The sequence below is a fragment of the Lepidochelys kempii genome, chromosome 9 (genome assembly GCF_965140285.1).
Source record: "Lepidochelys kempii isolate rLepKem1 chromosome 9, rLepKem1.hap1, whole genome shotgun sequence".
NCBI classification, from domain to species: Eukaryota; Metazoa; Chordata; order Testudines; family Cheloniidae; genus Lepidochelys; species Lepidochelys kempii.
In genome coordinates, this window is record NC_136388.1 from 47,432,661 (window position 1) to 47,451,658 (window position 18,998).

Here is an 18,998-nt window from a genome sequence, read left to right on the forward strand (position 1 = left end):
TTGTTCAGATCATTCTTTTCCATGGCTCCTGCTGGTGTGTCCTCAGGTACCCCAGCAGCGCTATTGAAAGCAGTGCTACCTACAGTGCAGGAAGCCATTTGGTCCCTGGTCTAGTGATCAAACAGGGTCGGTCTGTAGTGGTTCAGCAAACCAATGTTTTACACTGTCGGCTGCCATCTTGTGTTTCAGAATCTCAGCTTTCATATACAAGTCACTAGTTCTTATGTTTGCAAAGGTAACCTTAACAATACGAGCCCTTAGGAAGGCACGTCTGCCTTGGTTTATGAGTCTTGCAGACAGCCTGAAACAAGACTTCTGGGAGAAATGAGACTGCCCCACTCATTTAAGTCAAGGGTTCTCAAACTGGGGGGTGGGGCCCCTCAGGGGATCACGAGGTTATTACATGGGGGGGTTGCAAGCTGTCAACCTCCCCCCCAAACCTTGCTTTGCCTCCAGCATTTATAATGGTGTTAAATATATTAAAAAGTGTGTTTAATTTATAAGGGTGGGGGGTTGCACTCAGAGGCTTGCTACGTGAAAAGGGTCACCAGTACAAGAGTTTGAGAGCCACTGATTTTAAGTGGCTCATTGACTCTGAAATTTAATGACAAGATCTCAGCACTGCTAACCATTTTGCTGCTGATCAAAGCATGCCAGAAAAGGAAGATCATATTTAGAATCCCATGAAATTCTTTTTATTTATAATTCTTTTTATAAATCACTTTTCAGGATTTTTGTTACGACATTTTCACCAGGAGGCCCTGGGGAGGGGTCACAATACCACTCACTCAAATTTGTCCCAGCTACCCTCCCCGGTCCCAGTGGAGGCTTGACTAGGCCAAACCTGAGCAGCACTGCAACTCTGTGCATCAGGTCACAATGCCTGGAGTGGGGAGCTTGGCCCAGCCCCCGGGACAGGAGCCGCCATTGCAGGAGGAGGGGTTTTCTTATACGTTGATTTTCATTTTATTTTATATTTGTGAAAAGCAAGGGGCTGTAATTGTATTACAGAGCGCTAGGTGAGTGGAGCCTCAGGGAGGGGAAGCTTGGTTTGCCAGCAGAGCGGGGACAAGTACTACTTTTTCCCCTTCACTTTGGTTTCAACCCATCACTCGCTCTTCCACTGCAGCTGGTGCCACAGAGCAGCAATCTGCTTCTGACCTGCGAGACGGCTGGTCAGTAAAGCTGGAAGAACAATTCCTGTGGGAAGAGAGCTCTTGTCACCTCCATCAACCCTAAAGCCAGTCATGGCAGGAAGCTGTGTGCTTGTGACAGAGTGCTAGGTATAAAGGCCTGAGTCAGCGCTCTTCACAGCTGCCCCAATCAGGCAAAGTAGATTGGAGCTGACTATGCAAGGCGGTGGCTAATTTGTGGGCAGGGCAGGGAAGAAAGGCCAATTAAGCCATTAGCCAAGAGCCCACAAATGGGCACAGGAAGGAAGAGCACAGGGGGGAAGCAGGCAGTGAGAGAGCGAGAGCTAGCTCTCCTCTGCTTGGGAAAGGTCTTGGGTATCCTGTGAAGATGGTGGGATGCAACTGTAAATGAACAGCCCAGGGTGTTGAACCAGCAAAAGGTCTCTGTAATTTGTGGACTAAGAGACAGAACAAAGTTGGCCCTGTTATAGTGTATCCTTTATCTGGCTGTTTTCATGTACATCAGCATCCTTACACCAGGTATCTGTGATGCTTATAGACATAAGAAGAAAGGGAAAACTGAGGAGGGGAACATGGAAGGGACAGTGAGGCTCCTCACCAGAGATGTCTCGCACAGAATCCGGCTTCCCCGCACCAGGTTCCCAATTGTCATGTGGAAGTATGTGCTCCCACTGCTCCAGTTGGAGATTTTATTAAAGGGGTAAACTGTTAAGATGTCCTGCAGATAGAAAGAGACATAAATAACCAAACTGCAACAGTTTGGAAGGGAAACAGATTGTGCCGGGTTAGAAAAAGCGCTCCAGTAAGGCAAGTGTATCCTTTCATCTCCTAGTGCCTTCTGTTAGGGACTGTCACACAGCTGTTGAATTCTGCTCATGCCCCAAACAGCAGCACAGCATAACCCTCCCTACCTGCACAGAGCAGCTCAGCCCTGAGGTTTTGGGTTTCTGGAAGGCAGTTGTTCACTGTTAGCCTTTCCCATGCCATGCTGCTGCTTACGTTAGTAGCCATTAAGCCATTGGATATACCAGTGGCTTTATTTTTTGTAAAAGCAACATGATGACATACCCTATAAATTCTTATTGTGAATGTTTACATTGCAGCTGGTCCAGGTCAGCTGAATTGGGCTCAGGCAGCGGGGCTATAAAGTTGCGGTGACGATGTTTGGGTTTGGGCTGCAGCCCAGGCTCTGGGACCCTTCCCCTACATGGGGGTCTCTGAGCCTTTGCTCCAGCCCAAGCATCTACAATGCAATTTTATAGCCCTGCATCCCAAATCACCTGCGCGGGGCCAGCCACAGGTCTTCTGTTGCAGTGTAGACATGGCCCTGTTCTGCAGGCTTGACAGAACTAACTACACTGACAGGCTTACAGCCTGATTACCTGTCTCTTTCCATCCTAGATATTTGCTGTTCTGTAGACAACTCAGCTTTCCTGCCACTAATTCCCCAAAGCTGGTTCCCTACCATCTGCTCCATCCACTTGGCCGAACTCCTTCAGTTGGGGATTGCTCCTTCCTCATTACATATCCTTCTTGCCACCACTCCCCTTTACAGCTGCCATGAGGCCTTTCCTTTCCCAGGCAGAGATTGCTTGTAGCAATTGCCCGAATTATTTTGGAACAGCAGCTCTAATCCCAAGCGGTGATTTTGGGCACCACCCATCCTTCAGTTTCCCAGAGCAAATGGATAGGGGCTCTGTTTGTCTCCTCCTAAGATCCAGGTAGAAAGTCCTATCCCTTGTTCCTTAATGGGCCCAGCCAGTGAGGGGATCCCTCGTCAGAGCTGTCAAGGTGAGGTGGCCTGCATTTCCCAGAGAGCCAGACTGCAGCATCCCCCAGGCACTGGAGAAGTGACTCTTACCTTGGTCTTGGGGTGTATTAGTGAGACTCCTTGCTTGTTGACTGCAATCTGTATGATGTCTGGGAAATTTGGCTCGGAGGTTTGCTGGTGATCAGGAACAAAAAAAGAGTGTGTTTGTGGAGACGTGAATGACGATTCCTATTAATCGCAGAGAGACATTCAACTTTCCCCACTGTTGTTTACTGTCTCTATCAAATTAACACGGAGGCAACAAGCTCGGAAAGTGCCATGTAACCGTTGCCAAGAGTGACTGTTCTAGGACCATACTGAAGACTCGCACAACAGCTGTTTAAAGGCAGATCTCATTTGCTAGCTCTGGGCTATCAGGCAGTAGTTCTCTCACTTTGGTTTGTGGCGCACCCTTCCTGGCACTGCACAAACCAAGATGAGTTGAGAGCCAAGCTGGGGGGATGATGGGACGTTGGAGGGGGGCTGTGGCGTGAAAAGGTTAGTAGTGTGCACTGCTGCTGGGGAGGAAAGGAATAGATGGCATCTGGCTGCATTAGGTTGAGGGCAGCAGGACCCAGAACACTGCATTCAGGTTAGGGAGGCACCTACAAAGGGGCTCCAAAGAATATATAATGCAGCAGCCAACCCTGGTCACTGAACACGCTCCTCTCTGCACTGGTTCCTACCAAACACGAGTTCAGTTCAAGCACCCCCATGGGGAGTGGCCCTGGATACCTGAGGGGGCACCTCTCCCTGTGCCACCATGGCCCCCTATGACAATTATCTTTCACTGGACAAAGAGAGTGGTGAACAGGACAGAGGAGTCTCATGAGCCAGAGCTTCCCCAGGAGCTGGAACTAGACCACTGACTTGCTCCCACGAGAGGGCAGGGACCACGAACCTCGCCACGTGGAAGGAAATGAGTTTTGCTTTCCCTCACTAATGTGTTCTCACAGTCTCTTCCCCCTCTCTCGCAGGAGGGGTAGGGGCTGGAATAGCTTCCCATTTGGCAGATGATAGCACCCCACCTGGTGCTCCCCTGGCAGAACCATTAGTGCACGCGGAATGAGAAGCCACCTAGACACACCTTCACTTCGAAGAAAGCCGACCCAAACGTGGGCCACCGGTGGATCAGCTTCAAGAAGGCAACCTTGGCCTCGTCCACCGTTTTGCCCTCATGTTTGCTGTAGGCGCCGATGATATTCTGTATAGAAAAGGGACACGTACACCCCAGTGAGTGAGAGACTGGAGACAGGCTTTCCCCCACCCAGGGTTTGTCCTGCAGACATGCACTCACCCATCACACTGCAGGATCAGTCACTTGGCCACATCACCCCAAGGCAGCAAGGGGCACCTATGCCTGCAGGAAGAGGGAGCCCTGGGGTCTCCTGCAGCTGCTATAAGGAAGGAAGGTGGAAATCTCCGAGCAGCTCCTCTTACACAGGTTCCTGCCCTGAACTCCAGCAATGGGAACTGAAGATCCTCCCAGACCAGTAGCTCCTCACCAGGCCTGAGGGAGCCTGAGTGAAGGTCACCTGGCCCAGCAGGTTCCCCAGCTGGGCCTCCAGGCAGCACAGTGGAAAACTCCACCCAGGGCTCCCAGCTCTCCTCCTCCCCTGGGCCTGGGGCAGAGAAAGTGAAGCTCATGTAGGGATGGGGAGCTCCTAACAGTTCCTGTCTGTCCTCTCTCTAGGGGGATGGAGGAGACCCTGCAGAAGCGGGTGCCCCAGAGGGGCGGCTGAGTCAGGGTGGGAGTCAGACACAGGAACTGTTGCCTCCATGAGCAAGTCTCACCTGTCCTATACAAATGTGTAGGACAAGCTGTCCCCTGGCACCTCCTGTCAATGCATACACCCTCTGATTCCCTGCCAAGCATCTGTCCAACCCTTCTCTCTGCCTGGTGGGGAAGAGGGGTCTTTGTCCTGTTTGTTATGAATTGCGCAGAGGTGTGTATACTGCCTCTGGCTGCTACATGATAACTGGCTACCCATGAAAGGCTGATTATGTGAACCGGCTTTGATGTGGATGAAGTTAACCCTCAAATCCAGTGATATTTCCTAACTGTGTCCTTGTCTGTCCGTCCATCCAGCCATGGTGGACACAGAAAATGGAGAGGTCTGGGGTGGTCTCCAAGAGGACTGCACAGCTCAGCTTAGCAGCTCTGCAGATACGCACGTGTCAGAGGATTATTTTAGAGAGGATGCAAAATCTGGCTATAAACAGGAACAGAGGGTCTGGCTGCACTTTGAGCTGGCAGCCTGACTCCCAGCTTGAGGAGCTGTCCTCGTGCTAGCTCTCCGTGAGCTGGGCATGTAAAAGAGTAGCCGCAGCAGCGTGAGGAGCAGGACCGGCTGGCTGCCTCAAGCACATGTGATGGGACTTTTACCTTCTTCCACTCCTCCAGAGCCATCGCTCGGATCAGATTGTCTGGCACCAACTCCTTCAGCATCTTGGGGATGGCTGCCTGCTGTGATCGGTCCTTGTCAAAACGGACCTTATAAATCAGCCCTGCTATCTGGACAGCTTCCTCTTTGGAGCACTTGTGATATCCTCGCAGATACTTGGGCAGCTCCTGGAAGGCACAAGCAGTGAATCTGTGCAGAATGGTCTGGAGCCAATACAGGCCAGGCCAGGCAGAGACTGTGAAATGGAGATGCAGGCCTCACAGATCAAGCCCCCAGCAAAAGGCCAGCCCTGAAGGGTAACTTGATATTGACAGATGCCAAATTGATTATGTGTTTTAAAATCTGTGTGTGACCCTGGACCTATGATGGTGGCTGCCCTGTCTGAGATGGAGAAATAAATACTCTGGCAGAATCAGGTTCTCCCCTGTATCGCCCTGATCACACTGCATGATATAAGTTCCCTTCCTGGCCATTCCCTAGAGATGTAGTTACCTGGTGGTAATGAAAGATGGAGTCAGCCTTCAGGTCTTTCCCAGGAGTTACAGTCAGCCATAGCTTCCTCATGAAGTACACCTGGTAAGTAACAGCCACAGCAACCCCTACAGGAACAACATTGTCAGTGCTCCCCACGTCATCCTCTTAGGAACTGTAGCCCTTTTGAGTCAATGCTTCTGTCCCCTGGGCCCAGTTCTGATGGGTCCACATGGCTCAGGGCTACTGTACTTTGTAGGTTTGATTTATTTTTAGAAATAACATTAAAGTTACTGGCAGATGAAGCCTTCGCTATTGTTGCAGTCAGTTGCTGTAGGTTTACAATGGGAGCAAGCTGATGTGATGGAGGGAAGGGAATGACTGTCCCACGTGGAGCGGCAAGAAACGCTAGAGCTTCGTGGCTGTGTGTGTTATGCCAGGATCCTAGCCCATCACAGTGAGCAATTCCTGCCACCTCTCCTACCAAGCATTCACTGGCAGCTGCCTTTGCGAGAGGAGATGCTGATTTTAGGTGCCTGTATTTGATCCCTCCGGCCTGATGTTCCGAAGTGCTAGCAGGCACATCTCCTGGTAACTCCAACTCAACAGGCTTGGCTGCTCGGCGCTTCAGACAATGGGTGTCTCCAAACGGGTGTCTCCAAACGAGCAACTGAGAGTCAGTGGCCACATTTGGCAATTTTGACCCTAGTTCTTTGGAGAAATTAGCAAGAAAAGTGGGTGGAATTTGAGTTGAACCCAAATTTCGAATTACAAGTTTAGGTGGGGGAGGGGGACAATTATAATCAGATTTAACCCCATAAATGCTTTCCCTAAACAATACAACAAGATAACATGGGCTCAGATATTAAATTGGCTGCCAGAATAATCCACGTAACAAGCTGCTAATGAAGCAAGGAACTGAATTATATTGAGAGTCTGTGTAATATTTGATGCGTGTACCTGATGACATCGGATCTGGCAATGCACGAGTCGCAGACTGTGACTTGCAATCATCAGATCCACGAGTCAGCACGTTACAGATGCAGAAACTCAAATGTATCAACATCAGCCACAGCTACCCCCCTCCCCCACACACAGTCTTTAAAAGCCCTGTCCTTGCTGCTCCAGGTCAGCTGGTTCCTAGTACCGTGGCAAGCGACACCAACAGTGCACACGAACACCATGCCAGAAATGGGTTTTACCAGTCCACCAATCAGACGTTCACAAAGGATGAATAGATCCTGCTTTGCACCCACTGCTCTGCCAAAGATGAACACAGCTACCAAGAGTAGATCCCTTTCCTTACCATCTTTCCCTGGCTTGTTCTTCCGAGTCCAGTCAGTCACCTGCCGTAAGGAGTCAAAGAAGTAGTCGGCTTCATTCTGACTGATTACCTGAAAGACGCAGAGCAATGGGAGGAAGGAAATTGCATCACCCAGAGTCCCTGCCAACAGTACGGACGAGAGCACAGACATGGAGGGGAAGGATCAGAGGCAAAGGGAAATGAGAGGAGAGATTTGGGGGAGAGTAGGAGGAAGGCTAATGGAAGTGTCCTTCCCTCCCTGGAGTTTTACTCTGTTGCCATTCTTTCCTTCCCTCCTCCCTGGCTGCTTGCCCTTAACACAGATAGAAGCTGCCTACCCTGTTCTCAGCTAACTCCTGCTGCTGCAGTATTGGCAGACACAGGGCTCCTCTCTCCTGGAGCTCAGCGCTTTGCAGACGATCTATTCCTCCTGGTGCACAAAGATCAAATGGCACCAGAAGGAGAGGGAACACCTGCTGGACTGCCAGCGCCAACAGCCTGGCTTCAGCTTGAGCTGGAGGGGCTTTTGGGTGATAAGCTTATTCAAGGGAGGTATTGAGCACCCACCATCACAATGGAAGCCAACTGGAGTTACAGGCCAACACCTCACAGGGTCCGACCCTAAGCATGGAAAAGATCTGAACCCAGCAGTGTGCAGTAAGTGATCTTTCCCCTCCTTATACTGGAGTGGTGGCCAAGGAGCAGCCTAAGGGCCAAGTGTGGCCCTCAATAGTCTCCCCTTCTGTCCCCAACTACTCATCTTCACATAGGGATGTTACCCACAGAGACCACAGATCCCAAACCACCATGCACCTTCATATAGTCATGGAAACATAGGGCTGGAAGGGACATCGGAAGGCCTTCAAGGACAGCCTCCTGTGCTGAGGCAGGACCAAGTAAACCCAGACTATCCTTGATAGGTGTTTGTCCAACCTATTCTTAAACCTCCAATGATGGGGGATTGCACATTCTCCTTTGGAAATCTATTCTAGTGCTTAACTACCCTTATAGTTAGAGAGTTTTTCCTAATATCTAACCTCAATCTCCCTTGCTGCAGAGAAAGCCCATTACTACTACTACTCCTACCTTCAGGGGACATGGAGAACAATTGATCACCATCCTCTGTATAACAGCCCTTCATATATTTGAAGACTTATCAGCTCCCCCCTCCGTCCTCTTCGCTCCAGACTAAACATGCCCAGTCTTTTTAGCCTTTCCTCATAGGTCAGGTTTTCTAAACCTTTCATCATTTTTTTTTTTTTTTTGGTTCTCTTCTGGAATCTCTCCAACTTGTCCCCTAAAATGTGGTGCCCAGAACTGGACACTACTCCAGCTAAGGCCTCACCAGTGCTGAGTAAAGCAGGACAGTGCTGAGTAAAGCAGGAGTAAACCTCCTGTGTTTTACATATGGCACTTCGGTTAATATGCCCCACAATGATATTAGCCTTTTTTGTAATTGCACATTGACTCATATTCAATTTGTGATCCCCTGCTACCTCTGTTACCCTTTTCAGCAGTATCACTGCCTAGCCAGCTATTCCCCATTTTTCAGCTGTGCATTTGATCTTTTTCCTTCCAAAGTGAAGTACTTTGCACTTGGCTTTATTGAATTTCATCTTGTTGATTTCAGACCAATTCTCTAATTTGTCAAGATCACTGTGAATTCTAATCCCATCCTCCAAAGCGCTTGCAACCTTTCCCAGCTGGGTGTCATCTGCAAATTTTATTAGCATATTCTCCACTCCATTAGCCAAGTCATTAGTGAAACTGTTAGTTGTGAATTAAGATGCAGCATTATGCCCTGGAAGTTCTTGTCTCTGCAGCTCATGTCCCCAGAGTAAAGGGGAAAGTAGCAATAATCTGCTCCCTTATTTGTGGCCCCGGCTCCTGGCAGCCAAGGGGGCTACCTCAGGGAGGCTTCCCTGCCACGCTCCATCCTAGCACATCGGAGCAGAGTTACCTTGTCTGCGATCTTGACAAAGAGGCTGAATCCTTCCCAGGAGCTCAGCTGCAGTTTGGAGGCAATGGTCTGACACAGGTTCCGGATTCTGGTGTTTGTCCCCACCTCAAACACCTAAAACACAACAGAAGCCCTGATGGAATGCGACTGGGAAGAAAGGGGTGCTTAGAGCCAACGGATTCAGCTGTGCTGACAATTCAGAACTCTCTGTGGGTCTAGGCCAGTGGTGAGCTACCTGTGGCCCATCAGGGTAATCCGCTGGCGGGCCATCAGACAGTTTGTTTACATTGACCGTCTGCAGGCACGGCCCCCTGCAGCTCTCAGTGGCCGCAGTTGGCCATTCCTGGTCACTGGGAGCTGTGGGCAGCCGTGCCTGCAGATGGTCAATGTAAACAAACTGCCTCGCAACCTGCCAGCGGATTACCCTGATGGGCTGTGTGCAGCCCGTGGACCGCAGGTTGCCCACCACTGATCTAGGTGGATCTTATGAACCAAACAAAGAGTGCAATTCAGCCACCGTTCTGCACAGAGCAGCACCATATTCCATTGAAAAGTGGCCCTACATGAATCAAAGAAGTCAAGGGTAGGAGAAGGAGGGAGTTCTCACCTGCTCTGTATTGTTAGGGAAGCAAACCTTGTGTGAGATCTTGGTGATGTTCTGCTGGATGGCCTCCACCTCCACGTTATGGGGAGCCCACTTCCGAGCGCCATTCCTGGAAAACAACAACCCAAGGCACTTCAGAGCTGGGCATTCACTCATCCCCCTGGGGAGCTGCAGAGTGAGATTAATCTGACGCAGAGACCCCAGCACTCTGGCTTTGCAAAAGGAGACGTTCCCATTGCACCTCTGGCCCTAAAGCACGTTACATATATTAACAGGGCAAGGATGTGCGGGTTGATTGGAACATCCATTAAAAAGCCATTCTACTCTGAAAAGTGGCTAGATAAAAATGGCATTTGTGTGTTCAGCATTGTAGCTACTGTCTTTAATGGCTAACATAATTTTTTCCTCCTGTTTGCGAGAAGATGGCGAGAGAGCTAGATTCTATTCCGCTTCACGTATTGTCAACAGAATTTTAACTGAGATTCCGATGCAGAATCTTTAATACAGCTGATGATGCAGGTGCCAGCAAGCCCCCAGCTTGGAAGGGCTGTTAGAAGCATTATGTTTTTACCTGTCAACTGAGCAGGGTTGGTGTGGAAGTGTATTCCACAATGCCAGTTTCACACAGTCACACTACAGGTAGAGCTACACTTTAAGGTAAGGGGAGATGGGTCTGACTCAGTCCAGACCTCCACAGAGGCACAGGAGGGACAAAGCTAGCCCATTATTTTAGGGTGCTGCTATTTTCTCTGTTTCCTGCACTTTGTGGAGTAGCTCAGGTAGGGGGAGAAGTGGGGCAGACCAGGCTTGCTGTGGCCAGCCAGATCAATGGGGAGGCGTGGGATGGGGGGGACCCACAGTGACTTAGAGAAGAATTTGGCCTCGCCTCTGACCCAGCATACAGAGTTATTTTGGTTGTTTTTATAACCTCATTTCTTCTAATTTAGTAATGTGAATTTCAGTTAGGGAGGGGAAAACCGAACCTAACATTTGCTTAACAGCACTGCTGTTGATAGGTGACCCTGTTCAGCTCACCAGGATTCAGTCATTCTCAGTGTGAGTACTGGGAGGGGTATCTGGGGCCTCTCTCGAGGTGCGGGGGGGGGGGGGGAAGTATCGCTGTCTGTCATGGTGGCAGGGCAGCTGGCACAGACCCAGGGACTCAGCACCAGACGTTAGTTAGCACCTCCCTGCTGAGAGCTGGAGCCTGGGTGGATAGGAACCACTCAGTTGCGGATGAAGGGGCAGGACCAGGGGTGAGCTGGAGCCGGTTCGCACCGGTTCGCTAGAACCGGTTGTTAAATTTAGAAGCCCTTTTAGAACCGGTTGTCCTGCGAGGGCTCTAAATTCTAAAAAGGCTTCTAAATTTAACAACCGGCCATAAGTGGTGTTTTAGGCGCCGACTCCATGGGTGCTCCAGGGCTGGGCAGCTTCCCGCGCCCAGCCCCAGCTCACCTCCGCTCTGCCTCCTCCCCTGAACGTGTTGCCCCCTCTCTGCTTCTCCGCCCCCCCACCCCGGCTTCCCGCAAATCAGCTGTTCGTGCGGGAAGTCTGGGAGGGCTGAGAAGCAAGCGGCGGCTTCGCCCTCAGGCCCGCGGAGGTGGAAGCGGAGCAGAGGTGAGCTGGGGCGGGGGGGGGTGTGAGGAGGGCCGCCCGCACCACAGCAGGTAACCCGGGGGATGCAGGGGAACCGCTCCCCGCCCCAGTTCGCCTCTGCCTTTGCCTCCCTGGGCCTGAGGGCGAAGCCGCCGCTTGCTTTTCAGCCCTCCCAGGCTTCCCGCGCGAACAGCTGACTCATGGGTAGCCAGGGGTGGAGAAGCAGAGCGGGGCGGCGCATTCAGGGGAGGAGGCGGAAGTGAAGTGAGTTGGGGCTGGGCGCGGGGCAGGGCGGGGAACTGCTGGTGGGTGCTCTGCACCCACCAAATTTTCCCCGTGGGTGCTCCAGCCCTGGAGCACCCACGGAGTCGGTGCCTAAGGCGCACTTTTGATGTGATCAGTGGGAGGAGTGGCCGCTCCCCCTGCTCCCCCCCTAGCTACGCTACCCTGCCCCTAGGAGCCAGAGGGACCTGCCGGATGTTTCCTGGGAGCCGCCCCAGGTAAGCACCACCGGGACTCCCCACCTCGCCTCCCAGCAGGTACCTCTGGCTCTTAGGGGCAGGGTGGGCACCCACTACGGTGGCCCACAAGACCCTCCTGCCCGGTTCTGGGGGCAGACAGGGGAGGGGGATGGACGGGGCAGGGGTCCCGGGGAGGGGGTGTGTGTCAAGGAACGTGGGGGGTTTGATGGGGCACGAGTCCCAGGGGGCAGGGGTGGGCCACAACCCCCTCATGGGGTGAGGAGGGAACCGGTTGTTAAGATTTTGGCAGCTCATCACTGGGAAGGACCAATGAGGAGGCTCTTTCTGAGCTACCATGTCTGCTCTGCAAAACACCCGGATATTACCTCTTATTTGAAAAATGCACTGAGACAGAGTGTGGAGGATCAAACAAGAGGCAATGTTTGGGAAAACCTGGATGTATGGTAACCCTAGGTGGGGAGGAAAGGTACCCCGAGCACCCACTGGGATGCCGGTGCTGGTTTTCCCCATCCAGGAGCCATGGCATGAAGATGCTGCCCTGGAGGACCAGAGATAGTCCCAGAAGCCCAGTTTGGCTCCACCTCCCCAGAGTTTAGGGGAGTCTTAGGAAGCTCACCTTCCCTGTGGGCTGATGGGAGAAGAATCAGCACTGACAGAGCAGACAGGCCACAGGGAGGGAGGAAGTGTCTGGCCATCTTTAATATGAGGAGAAAAAACAGCCTCTGAAACATACATGCTCTGGTACCCCCCCCCCACTCTCTGGGCAACTTAATGGAGGCCATCTTCATTTAATAAAAAGCTGCTTTTCCCGGCTAAAGAAACTCTGTCTAGCTGAGCAGTGCCCTGTGGAAGGACGGCACACTATGGGGGGAGGCAGGAGACTTTCAGTCCCTCAGAAGACAAGGCAATGAATAGCTTTCCTGCCCTGGTGTCAATCAGGCAATTTAAAGGCAAATTCACTTTGCAGTGGCGTTTCCCCTAACTGTACAATGCCACCCACTGAGAGCGGGCAAAGCAGCCAAGTTAGCATTCCGACCGAGTCTGGGCCAGGGAAGGTAGGGGGAAGGGACTAGACACGGGGGGAAGACGAGCTGGAAGGGAGAAACAGTCAGGAAGAAAGTCTCTTTGGAACAAACAGCTGGAACAACCAGGGTCAGGATGAACTGGGGCTGGAGCACGTAAGGAGCTCACACCAGCCGGGAAAAGGGGAAGCTGTCTGTGACACTGGCAGGCCAGGCGCCAGCTCTTGCCCAGGCTGCAGCCATTTGCTAAGAAGTAACAAACGCATAGCTGGAGACCAGACTCGTTCCCCTATCTGTTTGTTTTGCTCAAAATAGGCAATAGTCATATAAGAATGTAGTTAGTGTTCAAACTCTATGAAATGCTTGTAAGTTGCTGCATGCATTAATCTCACTTGCAATGTCAGTATTCTGTGCTATAAGGAAATGTGTTATAACTTCGAAAATATTTGCTCTGAGCTTGTGAACCCCTTTCTCCCCTCTGCCCAGCTAGAAGGACTGTCAAAATCAGATGGGCCATCCAGGAGCGTGCAATACAAAGGATTGGTTAATGGCCCTATTGCATCTGGAAAATGCTACGTCCACAGAAGCTCATCCTGAGGACTTGGAAGCTGAATGAAGGAAATAAAGTCACAGGAAAATTTTCCATCTTTTTGGCTGTTTGAATTCTGACAGGGCCAGAAACTCTAAACGGAAGCCAGAGCTCCCCAAGGGCTGCGTCTTGGGTCCGCCCTGAAAGATACTTTGAATTGACAAGTTACAACTCTGGCCCTCTTAGGATTTAGACAGTAACTCATTGGTGTGTATATATTTGCTTGCTTTAACCTGTAAATAACTCATTTCTTTTTCCTAGTTAATAACCCTTTAGCTAGTTTATTACAGGATTGGCTACAGGCGTTCTCTTTGGTGTAGGATCTAGATACCAGTTGATCTGTTGGCACAGTTGGTCAGTGACTGGTCTCTTGGGACTGGAAGCAACCTGAATGTGGTGTGATTGTTTTGGTGTAAGTGACCATTCATCACTAAGTTAAATTTGTCCGGGTGGCAAGATAGACTGGAGAGACTCCATGGTAAGACTGTTATAGTGACCCAGGAGGTCACATTTGTTACTGGCTTGGTGTAATCTAATTATAGAACATCACATCAGATTGGGGTGTCTTGCCCTGCTTTTGACAGTCTGCCCTCAGGTAGGCACTCACAGTCATGAGTCGCTCCAGACAGTATGACAATTAAACGTACATATGTTCATATAACATGGAATGCAGACATGTCAAGCTATAGACCTGATTGACACTGATGCCACAGCACCAACTCACTGCAGAGACAGGTCGAGTAACTCAGAGCAGCTCTAGAGGAAACCAGTGAGACCTTCCCCCTCAGCTAACGTGATCCTACCAGCCACTTCAGTTTCTGTGATAGACCCTCGTCACATTCATGACACCAACCAAAAGAGGATTTCAATCCCTCCCGCTTGTTGTATGTGGGCTTTGCTCTCAGCTCTTGTGGTTTTTCCGAGGGGCTGAGTGAGAGGCAGAGGACAGACGCATGCACACATGGCAGTCCACATTAGGTTGCTAGTGCTCTGGAGCGCTAAGGGAAGCAGACCAATGCTGACAACAATGCTCCATGCTAAGGGGCATGTCAGGGTGAAGCAGGGCATGATCTTAGCCCTGCTTCCCCCTCACAATGCATCAGCTTTTGGCTGCAGAGCAGTATTTCTGTACCTGCTGTACACCTAAGCACCCTGCCCCGTCAGTACACCAGAGGTATGGTGAGCCTGATACCCCATTGCTCTGCCCCCATGTCACTCAGACCAGTGCAGAATGGGTGTAACTGTAACACAACCCAGTGAGAATGAGAATTGCATTGGTGTAGATGACCAGGCAGGGTGCAAGATACTGGTGCATCTAGTGTCTCTACTGAGCAGGATGTATGCTGCCAGGAGCCCCACTCAGATGTTGCTGCTTTTCTCAGCACGGTTCTGGTTCACAGAGCCATATTTACACACTGTGTGACTCCATCAGCTTCACTGGAGTCTCAGCATAATGAATTTAACCCAACATTTTACCTGCAAAGGAGGAGGGGGCATACACTGAGTTTACTGTCTGGATACCACAGAATCAAAACACACCCTCATTTCCAGGTGAAGGGTGGAATGATTCCTGTATGATGCGGGGAATCCTAAAAGGGGATCTCAGTGTTGTCCACTCTTGCAATTTTATCAAAAGTCTCACAATATTTGGTGTTTTTCATAAAGCCTCAGCTCCTGGAGTCATGTGATTCTGTGAGAATCTCAGCTTCCATTTAAAAGCTTCTAGCCCTCATGGTTGTGAATGTGACTTGTGTGCTCCCTAATGGCTCTGAATTCAGAAGGCAAAGAAAAAACCCAAAATTGTCATTTAAAAAAACCCAACCTCTTATGATTTTTAACCCCATCTCAGGATGTTGGGGGCCTGACTCATGATTTTTGAGCTCGTGTGGTTGTCAGTTGTTTACCTCATTACCCTCTGAATTCTCCGGCTGCAGTCCAGAGCCAGGGTCTCTTTCTGACGAGTCTCGATGAACTTCTGGGCATGTTTCAGCAATGATTTGCTGGGAGGGAAGAGGCCGGTGCAGAGCCAGAGTAACTGCCAGCCACTGTTCACACTGTACCTGCAAACACAAAACAGCAGAGCTAGTGTCTGATGGATCCTCCTCAAACCATGCAATAGCTACAGAAAAGAGAAGCCCTGTGTAGAAATATGGCCCCACAATAGAGCACTGTGTCACTCCCAGTAAGAGGAGCAAATCACCAGAGCCTGCATGCAGAACCCAGCAGGCTATTGCTGTACAATGGCAGAGAAGATCATGCTAAATCCAGGCTGATGAATTATTCATGACAGTTGCAAAACTCATGAATAATAATGAGCTCCAGCTTCAAGACTATTGTGGCAGCTGAATCCCTGGGGCCTTCTCCTGCAAAGCCATTGGGTGCTCATGTTCATACAGTGCTACCAACTCACATTTATTTGGATCGTGTTAAGTATTTTTTGTAGCAGATTGTTTGCATTCATCTTCCGCCAGCTGCGCCCCATTGCCCATAACAAAGGAATGCATAGGTGCTGGAACTAGGACCGCTGGGGGTGCTGCAGCACCCCCTGGCTTGAAGTAGTTTCTATTATACGCAGGGTTTACAGTTTGGTTCAGTAGCTCTCAGCACCCCCACTACACAAATTGTTCCAGCACTTCTGCAGGCACTCGCCTTGCAGTTGATTTTTCTGAACATACAATTCTACTCTGAAAAGGGATGGTATAAATGGCATGGTGGGGTTCCATAATTATCTCCCAGTGACTCTCGATCAAATTTGCTCAATTCACATATATCTAATCTCCAACCCTGCAAACTGTTTGGGGTCTTCTGGCTTGTGCAGCATCACCAGTAATAATGGTTCTGCAGCTGGAACTCTGTTGATGAGGCCAGAAGCAGAACAGATTCCAGTCACAGTGATGGCTCTGAACTGCTAAGTCATGAGCCAGTTTGGTCAGTGTAGGAAGTAGATCTGACCCTTTTACACAGTCACTTTTCTGAGGGCCAGATTTTGATTGCAGCTACACCAGTATAAATCTGGAGAATCTTCAGTAATAAATGTTTCTGACTTTACACCCATGTAAATGAGGGCAGAATTTGGTCCATAGTGCACCAGTCTGGGAAGGATATAACATTTGTTTCCCTTGCTGTTCCAATGAAAATATGCTCAAATAGCCATGTTTTAGGGACTGTTATTTCCACCCCAGTGACGCAGGGGATAATCACTAGGGCTAAAGTGGTGGAATGAAGGAGGAACTGCACTGGTATCATGATTAGAAATCCTGCATTAATACCATTTGTAATGAGAGAGTGTGGTCTTTGAGACTGACAAGGAGGGAACCCTGCCCATTCCCTCATGAATGGAGCCAGCACACCCACAACTGCCCCACCAGAAGCAGAGGGGTGGGACAGGAAGTATGAAGGGCGGGCCCTCTAGCTCAGTTGGGCTGGAATCACTGGAGGAGGTGGATGCCTCTTGCTTGCTGCTGGGGCTTGAGCCTGAGAGAGACCTTAACAGCACTGAGGACCCAGAGGCACTGCCTGATGCCAGGGATGCTGAGAAGTTGCTGGGACTGCCGTTAGCAGTGTATCCCAGGGAGACTGAGGACAATCCCAACGCACAGGTACAGCATGAGAAGAGTGTAGGAAGTAGCTCAGGGACACCAGACTCTACTCTGGTTGTGGTATTACCTAAGTACTGGTCAGTGTGTTGCGGTAGGATCCCCATTGACCCAGTGGAGTAGGGTGGGCTGGGGTTCCCCTACCCCCTGAAACCCCATCCCAGGGGTGGTAATTTCCCCATCTTAGGCCAAGAGGCCTGCATTTGTCTGCCATCTGCATGAGCCCCTAGCTGTGTGGCACGGTGCCCTGCCTGCAGCCAGAGCCCTAGACTACCTGCCACTTGGCACTGCCTAGAGGGCCAGAGCTTTAGAGACTGCTAAATCTCCCAATAATCCTTGCCTAGAGAGGGACCTGAGAGTGAGGGGGTGTGGCCTTTGAGATTGACAGGGAGGGACAGCCACCCACTCCTACACCATTATACAGCTATTTGTATGCAAAGTACACCAACATTCCACTTGCAGCACCATCATGGTAAAGCACATGCCCAGATGGAAGAGTCAGTTCTGTCTGGTGCACTGATGCAACGCTGCAGGCTGGCAAACCCTGTTTGTTGGTGAAATAATTAATAATAATAATACTTTGCACTTGTATAGCAATCCTTTCTATGAGATTGAGCCATACGACACCCCTGAGAAATAGGTAACTCTAACTACAATTTTAAAGATGGGGAAACTGAGGCACAGCTTTATTCAGAGACTTGCTCATTGTCACGCTGCAAGCCAGATGCAGTCAAGAAGAGAACCTAGAACTCCTGCCTGCCTGTTTCATCCTCTAACCACTAGATCATGCTGCCTTGCTCCCTTCCAAAGTGATCTGGTTTGATCATTATGCCTTGTGTAATTTTTAAATCCTTTATGAGCAGTGTTCTAAGTGGCACCAATGAGCTCTGAAGGGAGTTGTGCCCAGCCTGCCTGGATGGACTGCCATGGTGCGGGGTCTAGGTGTAATGTGTTGTCTTGACAGCCTGCAGTTCTAGAAACCACAATAACACTGTGGTACTGGCTGTGATCCATGGAATGTCACCAGTGGTTATAACTGTGAGGCCAAATGTTAACCTAGAAATAGTTTAGACTTACAAGCTATTTACATGACAATGAGGTGTAGGCAAATCCCTGCCCCAAGATAGCAAACCATCTCTAGTGCATGCTGTGTATTTGTTTGTTCTGAAATGGTTATTCTTGCCTATGTTCGTACATTCCACTTATCACACTGGAACGTGATTCTGACCCATCATTGATGACTGCTACTAGAGGAAACAGTAGCAGTAAGAGTCTCTCCCTGCCAGACAAGGAATGTAACAGAATGTGTTGCTCTCACATGTATTAATCTTGTTGATTTGTTTTATACAACAGCCTCCTGAGCCACTCTCTCTGGGACAGGAAGCTGCTGGGTCTTGTGCTTGGGGGCTGCTTTCACATCTCATGGGGCCTTGTTCTCAAACCTGCTCCGCCCCCAGCAGCTCACCATGTAGATCTCTTTGGAAAACCTAGCCACTAACTCTGATGCCTAAATGGGAGCTGAGCTCTCTTGACAGTCTGGCCCCAGGTGTATTGCCTCTGCCCACCCTGCTCTGCTAATGATGCCAGACTCAGTGAATCTCTTGCTGCTTTGTTGCACAGACTTCTCCATACCTTGTTTCCTGCAGCTCCCTGCACGTGGAATGTCCTCCCTGGACCAGGAGACCCCTCCTCATTCAAATCCCCTCACTCCTTTAGGACCTGTTTCTGTCCTGACTCCACAAAGTGAGTCAGCATGACAAAACCTTAGTGCTGTGACCCATCCTTCCCACCTTGCCCCACTCTGCTGTCTTGTTGCCCTGAGTCCTGTCTGAGACTCCACTGCAAGCTCTTTGGGCAGGGAGCCTGTGCCATTCATCTATTCTGCAAGGCGCTGTAAAGTAATACATAACAATCAGAATGAGGGGAAGCCAACAGAAGATCCAGTGACAACCGTGTGCTAACATGACCCTTACAGCAGGGAAGCTAAACTTGGTGGGGGGCTGGAT

The 18,998-nt window shown here is 50.3% G+C and overlaps 1 protein-coding gene across 5 annotated transcripts in view; it reads right to left on the reverse strand.

Moving 5' to 3' along the window:
* MYO7B (myosin VIIB) overlaps positions 1-18,998 on the reverse strand; it is a 99,800-nt gene that overhangs the window by 2,007 nt on the left and 78,795 nt on the right. For all 5 annotated transcript variants that reach the window (XM_073360171.2, XM_073360170.2, XM_073360173.2 and 2 more), the window contains exons 40-48: positions 15,301-15,456; positions 9,711-9,816; positions 9,104-9,217; positions 7,147-7,234; positions 5,862-5,968; positions 5,351-5,536; positions 4,052-4,168; positions 3,016-3,099; positions 1,753-1,872 (exon numbers count right to left, since the gene is read on the reverse strand). In XM_073360171.2, coding sequence (XP_073216272.2) covers positions 1,753-1,872; positions 3,016-3,099; positions 4,052-4,168; positions 5,351-5,536; positions 5,862-5,968; positions 7,147-7,234; positions 9,104-9,217; positions 9,711-9,816; positions 15,301-15,456 — 1,078 coding nt within the window. The remainder of the gene's footprint in view (positions 1-1,752; positions 1,873-3,015; positions 3,100-4,051; positions 4,169-5,350; positions 5,537-5,861; positions 5,969-7,146; positions 7,235-9,103; positions 9,218-9,710; positions 9,817-15,300; positions 15,457-18,998) is intronic.